The sequence below is a fragment of the Poeciliopsis prolifica genome, unplaced genomic scaffold (assembly GCF_027474105.1).
Source record: "Poeciliopsis prolifica strain line A6 unplaced genomic scaffold, Auburn_PproV2 SCAFFOLD014, whole genome shotgun sequence".
NCBI lineage: Eukaryota > Metazoa > Chordata > Actinopteri > Cyprinodontiformes > Poeciliidae > Poeciliopsis > Poeciliopsis prolifica.
Window position 1 is genome coordinate 4,543,144 of NW_026562389.1, and position 18,556 is coordinate 4,561,699.

The following is an 18,556-nucleotide window of genomic DNA, read 5'->3' on the forward strand; positions in this document are numbered from 1 at the left end:
TTGGCAGGTTTGTTTTCACATATATTGGGACAGTTTTCCTATTCAATTGAAGTAAAACACATTTATTACAGTACATCACAAAAAGTTGTGTAATGGGACATTTTATAAGGTGCTCCTCGCTCTTCAGTGTATTTTATTTGTTCCTGGGGGCGTGGTCTGAGAACTCTGACGTAGCCTTACTCCTGGTCGCTGATTGGTTGGACGTGACGCGTGCAGTTGGCGCCTGATTTCTAATGCGGAACACAACAGCTGTGGCAGTGGAAACAGTTACACTGACTGCAAACTGAATTAGCTGAATTAGCTTCTCCACTACGGACTTTTAACAAGCTTGTCTCGTATTTAATCGCGATTTAAACATGTTTATCGCCGACATAAAGAAGGATTTTTATGACGTTGTTGTCAACCAGGTAGGTTTTTCGGAGCTGTTTGTTGGCTAACTAAGCTAGCGTCAGATCATAAGCTTTCCAGTCGGTGAATAGTGGATTTTATGTGTTTTTGTTTGTATTTAGAGAGTCGTCCTCCTGGTTGCAGCAGACATCGATGCTCTCTGCGCCTGTAAGATACTTCAGGTAAGGGGAAAAGTCCTGTCAGCGAGAATTATCTCCTCTTTTAAGGCCCAGAAAGCTGCTGTAGTCATAACAAAGGAAACCTGTTTAAACTTCATATGATGATGACAAATACATGAAGAAATCTGTTATTATCTCCTTCCTAGTGTTTTAAGAGTTGATAAATATGTTTTTTACATTATGTTTAAGCTGTGTGCAATAGTGGAAAAATGATACCTAATTTTGCCAGTTTTTTTCTTTAAGACTATTACAATAACACATGCAAATACAATCTTATTCTTCTCACTATCTGAGATTTAAAATCTATTAGCAAATCATTTATTGTGACATTTAGCTGCTCAAACTGAATTAGGTCATTTTAACTGATGTGAAGCATAAAGTTTAGTTTGATTTATTGACAGCCAGTAATAAAAAATGTTATGGATGTAAATGTCTGGTTCACACATAAGTTTGATAATGACCACAATGCAAGAATGTCAAATTTTATTAAAAAAAAAAAAAATCTGAATTAAGCATCAAGATGTTCAGATTGAGCTGGGTTTAAGAGTAAAGATTATCACCTATCCCTCCAGTTGAATCTCCTCCCCAGGAGCAATGCTATTTATTTAATTTATTCAATATTTACTTATTTATTTCTTGTTTATTTTTAACTTTTTTCATGCACAAGCCAAAAAAGGAGAAAACACAATTCTGGAAAAAAAAAACAAGACAAAACAACAGCAGAAATACATAAACAATATTTAAACTTCTGTCAATCACAAGAACTTGGTTAAATTTTAATTCAGAAATCACACAAACCCAGCATTAATACAGTTAAACTTTATTAAAATGTATATACAAGGTGCATACGTTTTTTACCAAACCATTTTCAACACAGATTTGTAAAGAGAAGACAAATGCAAATTTAATGGTCCTGACATTTTCAAAAATATGTAGATTCAGATCAGCGATGATAGATAGCATTTCAATTAAAGGTCCCAGTTTATGAAACAATGAGATAAAACAATCTAAAAATGTTTCTGTGTTTCAAAGAAATTCTCAAATTATTTTTGAACAATAATAATTGTTTAATTTTTGTGTGTTTGAAATATGTTTGTAATAGTCTTCTGAGCTGAGTAGCTTTTCTTTTTATGTGAATTAGGGGGAAATATTATAAGTTTATACTTTATGCTTGTTTTCATTTGTGATTTCTTTTTATATATTGCATGAACTGTTTTTTGAGTTAGTGAAACACAAAATAAAGTGTTTCAAAATGAACACAGCCTGCCAGGCTTATAATTCCTATCAATTATTTGCACTGATTAGCATGAGCAGGTTTGCCTGATGACTAAACTCTAAAGTTGAATTATTATGGTTTATGTGGAGATTAATGGAGTTTTTTTTTTTAGGCGCTGTTTCACTGTGATCAGATCCAGTACACTCTGGTACCGGTTTCGGGCTGGCAGGACCTCAGCACCGCCTTCTTGGAGCACAAAGAACAGGTGAGTTTCACCTGCCGGTTCCTATAGGAAGCCATGTTGAATCTCTGGACTGAGAGTTTTCCTTTGTGTTGTAGTTTCGGTATTTTGTTCTGATAAACTGCGGCGCCAACGTCGACCTGCTGGAGATGCTGCAGCCGGACAGTGACTCCATCTTCTTCATCTGCGACACGCACCGACCCGTTGATGTCATTAATGTCTACAACGACACCCAGGTGACCTGATTATTGATTTTATTTCTGTTGGCAAAATAACCTGGATTTGTACAAAACTTTATCTAGTCTGGAAAAAAACATACAAGAGTTGATTTTTATATTTGTATTTTCCTTCTTGTTTCCTTGTTTCCTTCCTCCCACGCGTCCTGCCTTCCTTGGATACTTTGTTCCTTCGTCTCTTTCTTTCCTCCCTTTCATTCTTTCCTTAGGTCCTTAGTTCCTTTCAGCTTATTTCCTTCATTACGTCCTTCATCCTTCAATTGTTGGATGCATCTTTCTCTCCTCAGTCCTTGAATCCTTCTGTCCTACTCTATCTTATATTTCCATCCTTTCTTTGTTTCCTTACTTTTTTCCTTTTTTCTTTCAATTCTTTCTTTGTTTTCTTCTTTCCTTGCTTCCTTCCCATTTTGTTTCTTATTTTTTGCTTCCTTTCTTTCATTCTTCCTTTCTTCCTTGAGTTACTTCCTTCCTTCCTTTGTTTCTTTCTGATCTTTTTTGGTTTTTGGTTTGTCTCAAATGGGGACATGATGGCGTCCTTCTTGTTGTTTCATCCTCTGTCTTCTTCTCCTCTGCAGATCAAGCTGCTCATCAAAGAGGACGATGACCTCGGCGTGCCGACGTACGATGACATCTTCAGGGACGAAGACGAGGATGAGGAGGGCGAAGACTCCGGGAACGAGAGCGATGAAGGCTCGGAGCCGTCGGGCAAACGGAGGAGATTTGATGAAGTGAGTTGAGTGTCGCGGCGGCAGTGGAGCTGAGGACCTGAGCTGACTGTTGTCGTGACGTTGCAGGGCGCCATCGAGAGGCGGATCGAAAGGCAGAGAGCAAAGAGGCAGTGGGAGGCCAGAAGGTGATCAGATGATCTGTTTCATAAAGACACAATCTCCATTTTCTGTTTTCTAAATCTCTTTCATGTTTTTGTCGATTCTCAATTTCTCCGATTATCTGTGAAACAAATTGTTCGTCACGCTGCCGTAGAACCGGGTGATTTATTTAAAAATAAATCTCTGATTTTATTTTATACCACATCCAATTTCTGATTTTAATCCATTTTTATCTTGCTTTCTTTTCTAAAAAAAGAAATTACAACTGAAAGAAAATGTGGTTTTCAGTCAGGCCTTTCTTTGAATATTAGGACCAGGCTACAAGAATTTTTAAATTTTTTACCAGAATATCAGCATAAAATTTGCAGAACAGTTTGTTATGGAGCCATGAAGACTTAAACAGCTCAGTCTGTGCGTCTTTCTTTGAAAAAGGACTCAGACGTTTCAAATCCTTCTGCTGATAATAATTTAACTCTGATATGTTTGACAGGAGGGAGATCCTGTTCGACTATGAGCAGTATGAATACCACGGCACCTCTGTGAGTAGGATGAACATTAGAGAAAAGTGAATTCATAGTGAGCTTTCTTTCATTTTGGCCCTGATGGATGTGTGGCAGCCATGTTGAGTCATTTCTGTTTGCAGGCGGCCATGATGTTTTTTGAGCTCGCCTGGGTCCTGACTAAAGACACAAAGGACATGCTGTGGTGAGTTTGTCTCTGAACATCATGGTCCATACTGGGGCTTGAAAATGCTTCAGCTGGTTTGGATTCAAAAACACAATTTTTTAAAATAAAATTCCATTGAACATTTGATTGGAAAATTTTATTTAAGATTGAAATCATAGGTTTTTTTCATATACCTAATAAAAGGAGACATTTTTCCTTCACTGTCTGAACTTAAATCAAAGTAACATTTTCTTTGTTGTACAAAGTTTGTTTTAGGTCAGTTAAAATTACCAAAATTCTTTATTATTTTCTAATTTCCACAAAATGAGGATGAGGAATTTTTTTTAAAAGAATTTTTTTTTGTAATTTTGTTTGTATATCATTTAATTTTAGCAAATTAGCACAATTTGTTTGGATTGTTTAAATTTAATAAACATATCTTCCCTAATTTGTCATTGTCTCAATGACTTATTGATTTTAACGTCTTTAGTTTCATCGTACAACAGTGTACAACAAAATTGGGGCATAGTTCCCGTCTTAGTACAATTATGTTAAATAATCAATGAATAGCGAAATAGAAATAAATAATAAACACTATTTGACACTAAATGGTGGCGTTAAATTGGTGTTTTGAGGCATTTTAAAATATAAAATTTTGTTATATTGGTGGAATACTACCAAAAGATATTAATAACAGTAATAAATATTATAATATAACTGTTTTTTTGTCAGCTTGGATTGTTTTTATCTACAAAGTCTGGTGCTGAAAAAGTTTGAAAACTTACCTTGAAAATTATTTAAAAAGTGCTTGAATTTTACTGTGGGAAAGATATACGAACATGAAATGATAGTATAGGGTAATATTGGACCCGTCACCCTGCAGCTGTGTGTTAACTCTGTTGTTTGTTGTTACAGGTGGGCCATCATCGGCCTGACAGACCAGTGGGTTCATGATAAAATCCCCCAGTAAGAAAAACGTCTGCATTTTGAAAAAGGTTTTTGATACGAATCAAAACCTTTTTGATTCGTATCTCAGAGAGATTTTATGTTCTCGTTTTAGCATGAAGTACGTGTCGGACATCGCGACGGTTCAGCGCCACGTTTCCCGACACAACCACCGAAACGAGGATGAGGAAAACTCTCTGTCCATCGACTGCATGAGGATCTCCTTTCAATACGAGTATCCTTCATTCAGGCCCCTCAGTCAAACATACACAAACACCAGACGAGAAGCTGATGCAACCTTTCTCAAAAAGTTTCGATGCAAAAGTACAGACATTATATGGAGCTCTGGTAGTGACAAAAAATCAATACATTTTGGAGGTTTTTATTTAATTCTTTTTCATCAATAAAATCTGCCTTAAATTATATTTTTTTCCCCTTTTATTTATTTATTTATTTATTTATTTTTATTCTTGATTTCCCAAAAAAATAAAACCACTTAATTGAAGTCAAATATATCATGTCCTTATTGTTTTATGTCCTTATTGAATGAAAAATACATGTGGCTATAAAAAAGAGCAGTTTTAGACATATAAAAATGTCAAAAAATTTTTTTACCAAAAACACAGGAAATTTCCGGTTTTATAGGTGATGCCAACCTCTGCCAAAGGCAAAATTCCCATGTATTTTTCTTTTTTTCTTTTACTTAAATCTCCATAAATTTGTTTTTGGTTTATCTTGGCTGCATCAGTTTTTCCACAGGTAACTTGTATCTATGGTTTGTGCAAGTCTGTAACCTTATTTATGATATTTCTAAAAGACTTATATACTTCATAGTGCAAAAAATTCTGGCAAGGGACAAAAATATATCCAAATTACTTATATTTCCTTGGTATTTGAAACTATAGCATCTGCTGTAATACTTAAACATTTGGTGGAGTTTTCAAAGTGTTCGCTCTATTTTGATACCAAGATTGTAACTTTGTATTAGCTGAAAAAAACTAAATTTGGTTTTGGTATTTTAACCGTACATCAGAAGTCCTTGAATTGCTTATAGATTCTTGAATTTTGTCTTGTTTTGCCATAAGATGTTTTCTCTTAACGCTTTTCTTTAGCCTTCGTCTGGCGTTGTACCAACACTGGTCTCTATATGAGAGCATCTGCAACTCCTACTACACAGCATGCAACTTCAAGCTTTGGACCCTAAAAGGACAAAAGAAACTCCAGGAGTTCTTGGCTGACATGGGGTACGAGCTTTGTGTGACAACAGTGCCGAGTTTTCCTGTTGTTTTTGTTGTTTATTTTGTGTTTGTCTGTATGTGTGCATATTTCATTCTTGTTACAGGCTACCACTGAGACAAGTTAAACAAAAATTTAAGTCAATGGACATTACGATTAAAGAGAACCTCAGGGACGTCATTGAGGAGTCGTCTAATAAATACGGGTACGTACAGAAGTTAAAAAACTCTTACTTACGTGTGCATCACTCTGTCACAATAACAAATCTTTTTGGATGACAAATTGTTCCAGACGTTATTGCGATAAATGATAATATTGTTGTTTTGAGACAATTTTCAAGTAATAATACAAGAACACATTTTCAGTGATTAAGGAACTTTCACACATAAATGAACATTTAACACTGGAAGAGGAAAACATTTTAAATGTTCAAAATGACTGAACAAAACAAATTAAAAAAACGATGAATTCTTGGTAAACAAATTTGTCCTTCAAATAAAGGACTAATTAGGGCCAAAGCACCAGACTGAAGACTTTTTTGTCATCCAATTTTTGGTAGAGAAAAACAATAAATCATAAACATGGAAATTATAGAGCTTGTTATAATTTGTCATGTGATTGATAAATGTATTGCTTATTGTGACAGACCTCCATGTGACCCAAACAATTCAGGACTTTAAACTTCCACAGCAGATTAAAAATAACCAATAATGTACAAGATAATGGTACATGGGGTGAGATCGAAGCCAACAACGAAATAGAAAGAACTAAATGGCACCAATAGAAGAAGAAAACAATAAATTAATGAAGCAATCTGTTGCTTCACCAGCTCTAACATCGGTTTCATATTTTCCTGTGAATGTGACAGAATGAAGGACATTCGCATTCAGACGTTTGGCGTCCACTTCGGGTTTAAGAACAGCTTCCTGGCCAGCGACATGGTGCACGCCGCCGCCGCCTTGCTGGAGAGCACGGAGCGGGACGAGAACGACCCCACCGACAACTTCATCAAAGCACTTGATGCCCTCTCACGGTGTGTACTAACTCCAGTGCTAACTCATCTTAATGCTGTCGCCTTTCTGCTGCTGACGTTGCACATTTTTAAAGGGGACGTAAAGGTGCCAAATTCACATTTAGCTCGTTTTTGAACTTTGGTCTCAACAAAATAAAAAACAACCAAAGAGCTTAAAAGAAACGCAGTCGGTTATTTGGCAATAAGTTAATCTTTTTTGGTTTGGTGATAATTAGCAGACATTACAATCTGAGCTCATGAACGTTTGGTCTGCTGGTTTTACCGCTGCATGCAAAAACAAAAAAAGTGTTATGTTGTTGACTTAAAACGTCCTAAATTCGTACAGCTAATATTAAGATCTTACAGAGAAAACTATAATCTGTCATTGCATCAATAGTAATACCGCATGCATTCAGGTGCACATTAATTTGTTTCCATCTGTTTTACACAGGAGCAACCTTGATCGCCTCCTATCAGGCATCGACCTGGCGAAGAAGAAGCTGATCGCCATCCAGCAGACTGTCGCTAGCTGCATCTGCACCAACATCATCCTGTCGCAGGGACCCTTCCTCTACTGCTACCTCATGGAGGTACGGCTGTTTACTCCTGAAGATGTTTCCGCTGAGCTGCAGATTCCCAGGTAAAATCCTGTTTCTTCTGTTCTTCCATGAAGGGAACACCTGATGTGAAGCTCTTCTCCAAACCACTGGCGCTAACTCTACTCTGCAAATACCTGCTGACGGCGTTCGTCCACTCAGTGAGTACACACAGCATTTGATTCTGGAGGCAATGATCTCACAGTCGCTTTAAATCCCTCAATATCCTTGACTTTCTACTAGGTGTTTTCTAGGTTTGTAAACTCCTTGATTTCTTTATCAAGTCTTAGAAAGTGCTGCACAGTTTTGTAATAAAGTGCAAAATAACCTTTTGATGAAAAGCCTAAATTTGTGAAATGTTATTTATAGCCAAAACCAGATATGTTGATGTTCGTATTAAAAGGACAGACACATTTGTTTTTCTCACTGTCTGAAGATAAATCAGACTAAACTTCAGTTAAAATATTTTCTATTTGCTAAAAGCCTTCTTGCTACAGACTGTCTTACAAAAACAGAGTATCTTTGGTCAGAGGCTTCTTCAGATTTGCTTTAATACAGACTGCTACAGGAGATCTTTCTTACCCACATCCATGACTACATGTAAAAAGAAATTGAAGAATTTTGAATTAATTAGCTACAGCAATATTTTATTACCTTTTGGGATCTATAAAATATTTTTTAATTTAAATGCCAGAAAACTTGGTGAGAAATTTTTTCAGAATTTTTCTTTTTTAACTTTTTTCTTAAATTGTGTTCAAACATTTAATTTGCACAGGAATATAATTTATACATTTGTTATAAAAGTATTACTGATTAAACTTTAACTTTAATAACATAAAGCTACATAATTTTTAAAGTTTAAGAAATAATACTTTAAAGCAAATTTATGTCAGATCATAATATCTTGGTTAATGTCAAGTTGTCATAACAAAGATATTTTGAATAATGTGAATTTAATATTAAGAGTATCATGATTTACCAAATGACACTTTATGACAACAGTCATAAATATTCATGAAGATTTATTCATGTTCATTACGGCGTCATGACAGTATTTTTATTCACAACCCATCAAAGTGTTACTGAGATTTGTTTTAGTTCATTTGTGCAATTTTTACCTCCAGTGTGGTAATGGAAAAGTTTGAAAAGTGCTTGAATTTCACTCCGATTCAGACATTAAAGGCTTTCCGCTCGTTTATTTGCTGTCCTGCTTGTTCAGACGAGGAACAAACGCTGCAAGCTGCTTCCTCTCATCATGGCTGCTCCTAAAGACGTGGAGAAGGGAACCGTCATTGTTGTGGGAATCCCTCCAGAGTCAGAGACGTCAGACAAGAAGAAGTAAGTTTCCACTTTCAGTTCTCAAGCTTCTTGAGAACTTTTTATTCTCGACCGTGAACACTGTTTGTTTTTTCTTGAAGTTTCTTTGGTCGGGCCTTTGAAAAAGCTGCAGAGAGCACCAGCTCCAGAACCCTTCATGATCACTTTGACACGTCGAGTAAGTGACGTTTATTTACCGTCTCAAGGTACCCTGTCCCTTCGTTAATGTAGAAATTGTGACACTACTTCATAAATAAAGTGATTCAGTCTATCAAAGTCACTCAGAGCATCAACAACTCAACCAGGAAATCACAAAATTACAGAGAACATTTAAGGCTCTGCAGGCCTCACTTGCTCAGGTATAATCACTGTGCATGACTTAATAATATGCATCAGAGAAACGATCATCTTTCCTCCAGCAGATTCCTGCATTGTTTTACTCTTTTCAAGGAAGAAAATTCATTATAATAAAAGTTCATTTGCTTTGGTGTTCAAACAGAAATAAAACCCCATGAACATAATGCATTATTTGGAAAATATAAAAAAATTTATCAATTTTTATTAGTGGTAATGAAGGCTACTTTGTCACAGCCGGTCTTGATGTTCAGTTTTCCCTCTTTTTGGACCCTCGCTGATAGAAAAACATTTCCTCAAAAAAACGTAGAAAGTTTTATAATAATTTTATAAATTTTGTTGAAAAAAATTAAGAAACTTAAAAAAAAAGTTTAAAATTTGCAAGAAATAAATACATTTTGAGATTAATTTGACATTTTCTAGAAAGAAACTTTTTTTGAGTATGAAAAGTCAAAATAGACAAAACTGAAATTATCTGAAGACTTTTCTAGAAAAAACTTTTTTTTTCTTGGAAAACTGGAGATTTCAGAGTTTATTTATTACCACCTTTTTTTAATTCTAAAAAATTTTGGCTTTAATTTTTTCATCTTTTTCACCTTTCTATCTTCAACGGCCCTAAAGCGTCGTTGTGTAATAATGACGGAAACATTTGATACTCGCTGCTCAAAGGAAATCTCGACAGACTGGGACGGATCTTAGGAAAACGTTTGCCTCCTTGTCTCGACACCAGGTGGCAGTATTGTCTCATGTTGGTCCTAAAAGCTAAACTCCACAGAAGACATAATTCCTGAGTTATCCTGTCAGTTTCAGCATCTCTGAAATGTTTCAGATTATTTCCAGTCATTCCCACCTCAAACATCCAGAGCATTTATTTTCCCAGTTTCCTCCAGGGAATCTGCCGCATGAAGACACACACCTGGGTTGTGATGGATGTGTTCTGTCGTTTTTCTATGTTCACAGTTTATTTATCTGTGTGTTTCTGTTTACAGTAATCGAACTGAAGTCGGAGGATCGGAGCAAGTTCCTGGACGCCCTCATCACTCTGCTGTCATAAAAACCCTGACAGCCGTAGAAGCTTTTCAGACCAGGTCCGCATTCCTCCAGGGTTTACTCTGGAGGAATAATCTGGTCTGGCCAGACTCTTAAAGTATCACCAGCACAAAAACTTTAAGCATTGTTTTATTGGTTTTAATTGGTTTTATGTGTATATTGTACAGGTCTCTTATCCATGTTTTGAACTTTAACATTTGTTTTAAATCTCTTGCTTTTTTAATCCAAGATGTGGTGCATATTACATTACATTATAGACATGTTTAATAAATCATTTAAACTCATCGATTGTTCAAATGTTGTCTGTTCTGCCTGTGAAAAATCAAAACAAATTTTGAGAAATTCCGCTCAACGTAACAAAAGTGTAATATAAGTGCCTAAAACAGCATAATAAATTATGACAACTACAGCAATCAGGCAGTGATAATAAACATCCGGAGGTCAGGCAGTGTTCCCTAAATGTATTTATTGGTATTTTCTACCAAAACACCTTGTGATGGACGAAGTGAAACACATAAAAAAAAACTTTTTTTTTTTCTCACTGAAGTTAAATCAGATCAAACATTTATTGCTTTGTCATTGTTAGGATTACAAAATTTATTTCTGTTTGGTAGGTGCCAGAAAAGTTGACAAAAAACATTTTTTTAGATTTTTTTTGGTGATTTCAAATATTCACATATATTTGGTCAGTATCAGGGATAAATGTCTTTTGTATTAATCTTGATGAGATATAAAGCTACAAAAATGTTCTAAAAAGTGCTTTTACCAAGTTTTCTGGCATTTAGCAATAAATAAACAATTTGCTGAATTATTTATATTTGAGCCAATATAAATAATTATAATTATCTTCTTGACACAAACATTTGGTCTGATTTAACTCCAGAAAATGTCTTTTTATTCAGTGTACATTAATGTCTGGTTTCTACTGTGAACACAGAAACCCAGAGAGTGTAAGATGTGAAGTCGACCTGCTGGATCTGAGAACAACAGGAGCTCAGCATGCGGGTCAAAGGTTAATGTGGTGAACTTGACCCACATTGGACAGAATGTAGGTCGGGTTCTGGTGGTGGGTGAGTCATTAAGATCCTTATCGTCCCCGGATCAGGATCCGATCGTGACCTCTTGGGGTCGGGGCTGTTGGGCGTTGGCTCAGGAAGTGGTCCAGCCCCAGGCTGAGCCGACCCGCTGCAGAGCGTTAACGTAAACAAACACGCCATCACTCCTCCATGATGCTGTGGTTTACAGATACATAGGAGATGATGAGGAGGAGGATGTTTATTTTTCCAAATGTAGTTACTGATTGATGGACTTCTTGAACTTCAGTTTTTGTTTCAATTTCTCATGAACAGATTTATTTTTCTGTAATTTCAGAGATGAAAGCTTATAAAAATAAACATTTTATTTAATTAGTTTGAAATCTAAATGTTTATTGTAGAGAATGTTGACGTTATTCAGGTTCTAAGTGAAGAAGTTTCACAACAAAACCTTTCCACTATGTGGTTTTCAATCATTATTCGGAGCTTTGGACTGAGAAGCACTTCATGTGATACCGTAGTTCAACCAGGTGTCTGCTAATTGCTGCTGCCGCTAGTCTGGAGGAGCAGTGAGGAGGAAGCTTGGAGGAGGAGAACTATGTGAAATAAGCAGTGCTTTGTGAGACCGAACGTTTAGTCAAAGCTCCAGGCGTGTTTCTGATGAAGGAATAACCTTATAACATGACTTAATGTAATGCTGCCACTTAAAATAAAACGAAACAAAATAATAGTAATAAAAAAGTTAAATTATGCAGGATATTTATTTTTTTTCTAGAGTTTGTATAAAGTTTGTGGGAATGTTAAAAAGTTCAAGGGGAGTAAATACTTTTTTTGGGGGGAGGGTAATGGTGGTGGGTTTTGAAGCAGCTGAATGGGGGGAAACTCCTCTAGAAAAAAACAAAAACTCATTTCCCAGAAGAAGCAAACAGGCAGAGATCGGCATGGTAACCAGGTTACCTGGCAACTAGGGCCTATGTGGTGGTATGGATGAGCCAAAAAAAAGGCCTTCAGACACACACACACACACACACACACACACACACACACACACACATGCACACACATGCACACACATGGACACACACACATGCACACACACACACACACATGCACACACACACACACACACATGCACACACACACACACACACACACATGCATGGACACACACACACACACATGCACACACACATGCACACACACACACACACATGCATGGACACACACGCACACACACACATGCACACACACACGCACACACCACACACACACACACAAAGCAATCTGGAGGATGAAGGAAGGATTTACTGGAAACCTTTAATGGTCACTGCAAACATCTGACAGCCAAACCCAATAAATTCATTGTGTCACTTTAAGAGCAACAGTTGGCTGCTGCGATGAGTACAGAGGAAAAATGAGAAAAAAGCCCCCGAAACAGCCACTAATCAGTGTTTATTTGGTGAGTAACAACAGTGACAAACAGGAGATTAATTTTAAAAACTGAGGCTAAAAGCCATTCCCAAAGTGATACTGATACTCAGCTGAATTAGTGAGCAGCAATTTAATTCATGTGAAGTTCTACAATCTCTAAAACAAAGCAGGATTAATTGATGTTTTTCTCTGCTTGAGTCAGAGTTACATCAGAGCCAGCAGGTGCATTCGGTCAACAGACTTCCCAGCTGGTCGGACCCCACTCACCAGAGAGCAGAGCCAAGTGTCAGCAGGTGGTCGCATGTGGGGGACAAATGTAGCTTTGTGCAAAGAGTTAACGACCCCATGAGCCGTTTGTTTAAGAAACAATGAGAGGACCATTGTTGGTAGAGATCAGGACAAAAAGCAAGAAAACCCCCCCACAGCGTTCAGCTCTGTGCCATATTCTCAAGATCTACCACTTTGTGAGTCATGGATTTGATTCTGAAACCCGCTGCATGGCCAGGCTTCCTGTGCGAGGGACAACGGAACAGGAAGCAGGAAGGAACCTGGAGGGTGTGGAGAGGAGGAGGCTGTGTGCCTGTGTTTCTCTTTCTGGGCTTGGAGCTCTTTGGAAATGGCTCCAAAATATAATAAACAAAGAAAGACAGGTGAAACCTAATCTAGACTCCTGCCCAACCGTTTTGGTGTTAGTTAATTTTTTCTCATGTCTCACATTTAGAACCAGGTCATTCATTTTACTGTTTTTAATATTTTTATAAGCAAATCCATGAGATTTATAGTACTGAGCCATCGTCTTCGGTGTCAACTTCCAAGACATATCCAACAGATTCATATTTTATTACTTATATGCACAACTGTACATCTTTGAAAAGCAGAAGTAGAGCCTCCTGTACAACCAATGAAAATGCAGCAAGTGGTTTCTTGACGGTGAGTCTACAACAAAACACGAAAGGCTGAATGGATGTAACTAGTTACATTACATTACTTTTACAGTTACTGTTATATTTGTGTTTGATAATGGCCAGCCATCTTGTGTTGCTCATATCCTTTTCATCTTTTCATGGTTTTGCTCACACAGGTTTCTCACAGGTGTGTTCTCCTATTCTTTACATTTATGCATTCACATAAACACATGGTCGCCACCTAGTGGACATAAGCATAATTCATTCAATCATCAGTTACTTGAGTAACTTTTGGAAAAAAAATACTTTTAGGAGTATTTTTTCTTTTCTAAATTGCACTTCTTACTCTTACTTTAGTCATTTTATTATGAAGTATCAAAACTCTTAATTGATTAAAATTTCTGGATTCTTCACACAGTGAGAGTAACTTCACTGAATGAAGAACAAAAACATTTTAATCAGAAATTCACTGCAGACACAAACTTGCAGTTTTTGGTAAAGTGTTGTAAATTTTACCTTGAAAGAAACTAATTTGGAAAAATATTCTTTTGACTGATTGTGTTCTACAAAAATGGAACTAGGTAATTATTACACAACAACCTTTTTTCCCTCTTTTTTTTTTATTCCAGCTTTCAGTCGGAATGAAAAAAATATATTTTCATTTTGGTTTTTAAAATACCAAAATTTCCACAAAATTTTATATTTTGGAGTGTGATTTTTTTTTAACATTAAATGATTGACGTCTCAATCACTTGACTAGCCTTTTTTTTTTAACCAAATACTTTTACTGGAATAATTTTTTGGGAGGGATACTTTTTACTTTTACTTGAGTAAAAATGTGTTGAAGGAGTTCTTCTCTTACTTTTTGGATTCTCTCCTTTGATTGTAAGTGATATAATTTGCTTAAATAATTAGTTTCTTCTTCATGGCGTGATGTGCTATACCACTAGTTGTAAAAGGCAATGCCAAGTCTTAAGGAAAATAATGTTTTCAACCATATCTCAATATAATATCTGAAGTTAGAGAAATAATCTCCCAGATGTTTAATCTAGATTTCTAGATTTTCTTTTTCTTGATCATTGAAAAAACTGAAGACGAAGGAGCAGGGAGTCTCCTCTCCTCTGATCTCTGAGATCATGCTTCTGTGTAGTTCATCAACCAAACCAATCCATTTTTGTCTCTGAACCAGGAAAAGCTTGCTGCTACTTGGACAGATGTAAGTCAGAGCAGATAAAGTGGGGAGGGAGGAAAGCTGTCTAAGATGAGGACAGTTCCTGGTAGGATGAGGAATGTCTCTGGGGGATCAGGAGGCATTTCTGATTTAGCAAAACGTGTGATGCTGACCTCTATGCTTGCAGGATTAAGCAGAAACTCCCTCCAACACACAGCGCTGAAATTTTATTTGTAATTTGCATGATCTGTATGGACCCTCTGCAGGGTGACACTGCACGGTTTTAGCTAACTTGTCAAAATAACAAACTATATCTTAAATATAGGCCTAATATATAAAAGAATAAGGGATGCAGTGCTTTGCAACTAATTGTCAACATTACAACAACTAGATAACAAGGTCAGGAAAATGTTTTAATTGAGAAAAAATAGCAAAGGGGAGAGGGAAGTAGTTCAGTTATGGTTATGCTAGCTTGACTTTGACAAACTTGATGTAGATGTGATGTGGAATTCGATGTGTGTTGGTTCAGTTAAAAAATTAAATTAAAAAGAACCTAAACACAAACCCTGACAGATCATAAGCAGAGCAGTCTTTAAATTAGCTCATCAACCATCGCAGCGTTAATTATCTTATAGCAGCGTGGCTCTGGACGGCATGTAAAACAAAAGTCGTTTTGACCTCCAGCGTTGTGCGCATGCGCAAAATTTCCTTCTATAAACAAAAACAAGCAAAAGGCAAAGAGTGGTGCTTCACACTGCTAATCTAGACTCACAAAGAATAAAACAACATCTATGTAAAAGCGCCTTGCAGTGGTATCACTGCAACTGAAGCTTTTGCTTCATGAGCTCTACTCAGTCTTTGAGCAAGTAGATTTTCAGGGTTGATGGCTGCTCTGCTTGTTATTGGCTAAAATGCTGCATGACTGAGCCTCCCTCCACTGACACTGACAGAAAAGACATCCGACCAGATTCAGGCTGGCCTTCATCTGGCTCTCTTCCTGGCCCCCTGGAGAGCAAAGCCTAACTTAATGAGAAAGTCACGCCTGCTGAATGTTACTGTGTCTCAGAAACAGTTAAGGGAAAAAAGTGTTTACATTGGCTCCTTTTCATCCAGCATGCTTTACATTGCAAAGTCTTGTAAAGTATTTTTGGTTTAGTTTGTTGTGCAAAAATCTGGAATATGGAAATGATCGAGATCTAAAGGTTTTCTAGCAACTCAAACATCAAAATAAAATATGACTTCTGCAGCTGTAAGAGTTCAAAATAAATTGTTTATAACCACTTCTAACTGTTGCCCAAGGTTCAACATTTTCTGTTTTTAATGTCTGTATCTGTGGCACAGACTAAAACATTTTAACATGACAAACATGTTTAAATGTGACCACGATTCACCCACTGCATTTGCATAAACCTGCATTCATAGCAACACTAAGGCAACTGGAACAGGTTTCACCAGTTGCAGCGATACCTGCAACTGGTGTTACTTCCAGTTGCAGGTATCAACTGGCCGTAATACCAGTTGCTGGTATCACTGCAACTGGTATTACTGCAACCGGTTGCATCATTTTAAGACAATTGCAATGTCTAAAAATTTCACTTCAAGACATTTTAAAAGACAGATCCAGCTGTGAGGGGTTGTTTTGGGTTAAAGGTGGCAGGGGTTAAAGATCAGAGGGGTCATCTGTAAACAGGCTGAAATGAAGATCGGAAGAGCTGATGTGTGTGTGTGTGTGTGTGTGTGTGTGTGTGTGTGTGTGTGTTGTGTGTGTGTGTGTGTGTGTGTGTGTGTGTGTGTGTGTGTGTGTGTGTGTGTGTGTGTGTGTGTGTGTGTGTGTACAATCATCCCAGCATGACAAGGAGACAGGCAGCAGACAGAAACAATCAGCTGTAGCTGTTTTCCCAAGCTGTCCAGAAAAGCTAATCCTATCTGGAATCTGGGCTTGTTAGGGACACAAAGAACAGAAATCCTGAAGATGCTAAGGATAAATTTGTGCTTTTAAATAAGTGACACAACTTTACAAAAGAAAACAAGAAAATAATGTTACACAGATTAGAAATAGATTTGTGCAACAGTGATTTTTATGCACTTCAGAAATTGATTCAAAGTTAAATTAGGTTTAAAAGTTTCAGGCAAAATCAAGCAAAGTGCCTTATTTTGTTAAAAACAACCTCTAGAAGGTTGAGTGGAAGAAAAACTGTGGCAGAAACAAAAATTAAAAATAAATGTATGGTTTTGTTACTGGAAATGTCAGTTTGCATCAGGTAGACAGGTCACACCTGTCCAAAGCGCAGGATCTGCCCCTTTTAAGTCTTATATTAATAGAAATACAATTTCTCTTGAATTATCAGAAAAACACCTGATAAAAATAATAAAACCCTGAAGATCATTATACATTTTTGCTTTCAAGTAAGAGATAGATTTGTGCAACAGTGTCTTTTATGTACTTCAGAAATCAATAATAAGTTAAACTAAGTTAAACAATTTAGATCAGCCATTTTGTTTTACATTATTTAAAAAAAATCTCTGGACAGCTGAGTGGAAGAAAACAGTTCACAATAAATCAGGCCTGTTGATTCAAAAATAAGAAGTCATAAAAACATCAGGCAGTCAGTTGGTGACTGTATGATATGCAGTCAGTGCAACTGACTATTTTATAGTCAGTTGCCATCATAAGTGCCATCATCAATAAGTATGTTGGTCAATGTTTCATTCATTATGGTTAATAAACAAATCTAAACAGGTGGGGTTTTAGTATAGAGTTGAAGGAATTCAGTGTTTCAGCTGTTTTGCAGTTTTCTGGAACCTCAATTCTGTTCTTTGTGTGTTAGGAACACATAAAGAAACCAAAGTAAGACCTTTTAATGAAACTGTGGCGAAAACATTTCATGTTACATATTTTTAATGAACCGGGTCACGCCTGTCCAAAGCGCAGGATCTGCCCCTTATCACCATCAACATTTCCCTGAGCAGCTCAGCTCTGTTGAGGCAACACATCTGTTTGAGTGTGAACGCTTTAAAAAGCGACTGTGTGATCCTCCCCTGGGAGACGTTTCATCAGTGTGTGTGTGTGTGTGTGTGTCGGTGTTGTTATGTGCCACATTCCTCGGATGAAGGGAGGCGTAAAGGGCGCTGGCCTCACTTCACCGGAGCCTGGGGGAGCGGGAGCGGGGGTGCTGCTGACGGAGGACGAAGAGCGAAGTGATTGATGGCTGAGGGGAAGAAGAGGCTGAGCAGGTGGAAGTCACACCAACCGGTCGACGACACTCACTGTCTCCGGGCAGGACGTGTGAAAGTCTCATCTCACAAACTCATCCAGGGTTTTTTAACTCTTCCATATTTTATCTTTAGTCGCAACATTGATTTTAAAACAAATCCTCCAGTTGCAGATGCTGCTGGAGTTCTGACTGACACCAGGAAGATAGAGCACATCACACCAGTTGTACAATCCTGACTTCTGCTCTCTGTAGCTCAGAGAATAGACTTTAAAATGCTGTTAGTTTATAAATCGCTGAGCGGCTGAGCACCACAATGCATTTTTGTTGGTGTCAGGATTCTGGGTTGTTGAGTTTTAATTTGTTTGATTTGATTCCAGTTTCATTATTATTTTGTATTTCTTGTCTTGGTTAGATCTGTCTTGTTCCTGCTTCCCTTCAGTTCAGCCATTGTTAGGTTTATTTCTCTTTTATAGTTATTCTTAGTTACTCTAGTTTAATCATTTTTGTGTCCACTATTCTTTAGTGTTAGTTATTTTAA

At 37.0% G+C, this 18,556-nt stretch overlaps 1 protein-coding gene across 1 annotated transcript; it reads left to right on the forward strand.

The window, feature by feature from the left end:
• The first annotated feature begins 232 nt into the window (after positions 1-232).
• cdc45 (CDC45 cell division cycle 45 homolog (S. cerevisiae)) lies at positions 233-10,546 on the forward strand. The gene is made up of 18 exons (XM_055039978.1): positions 233-407; positions 510-569; positions 1,955-2,047; positions 2,122-2,259; positions 2,835-2,987; positions 3,054-3,112; positions 3,577-3,625; positions 3,730-3,791; positions 4,668-4,718; positions 4,813-4,932; positions 5,810-5,941; positions 6,040-6,138; positions 6,802-6,966; positions 7,397-7,535; positions 7,619-7,702; positions 8,761-8,879; positions 8,960-9,036; positions 10,202-10,546. Exons 1-18 carry the CDS (start codon positions 357-359, stop codon positions 10,264-10,266), a joined length of 1,716 nt encoding a protein of 571 aa, XP_054895953.1. The 5' UTR covers positions 233-356; the 3' UTR covers positions 10,267-10,546.
• Positions 10,547-18,556: the final 8,010 nt, after the last annotated feature.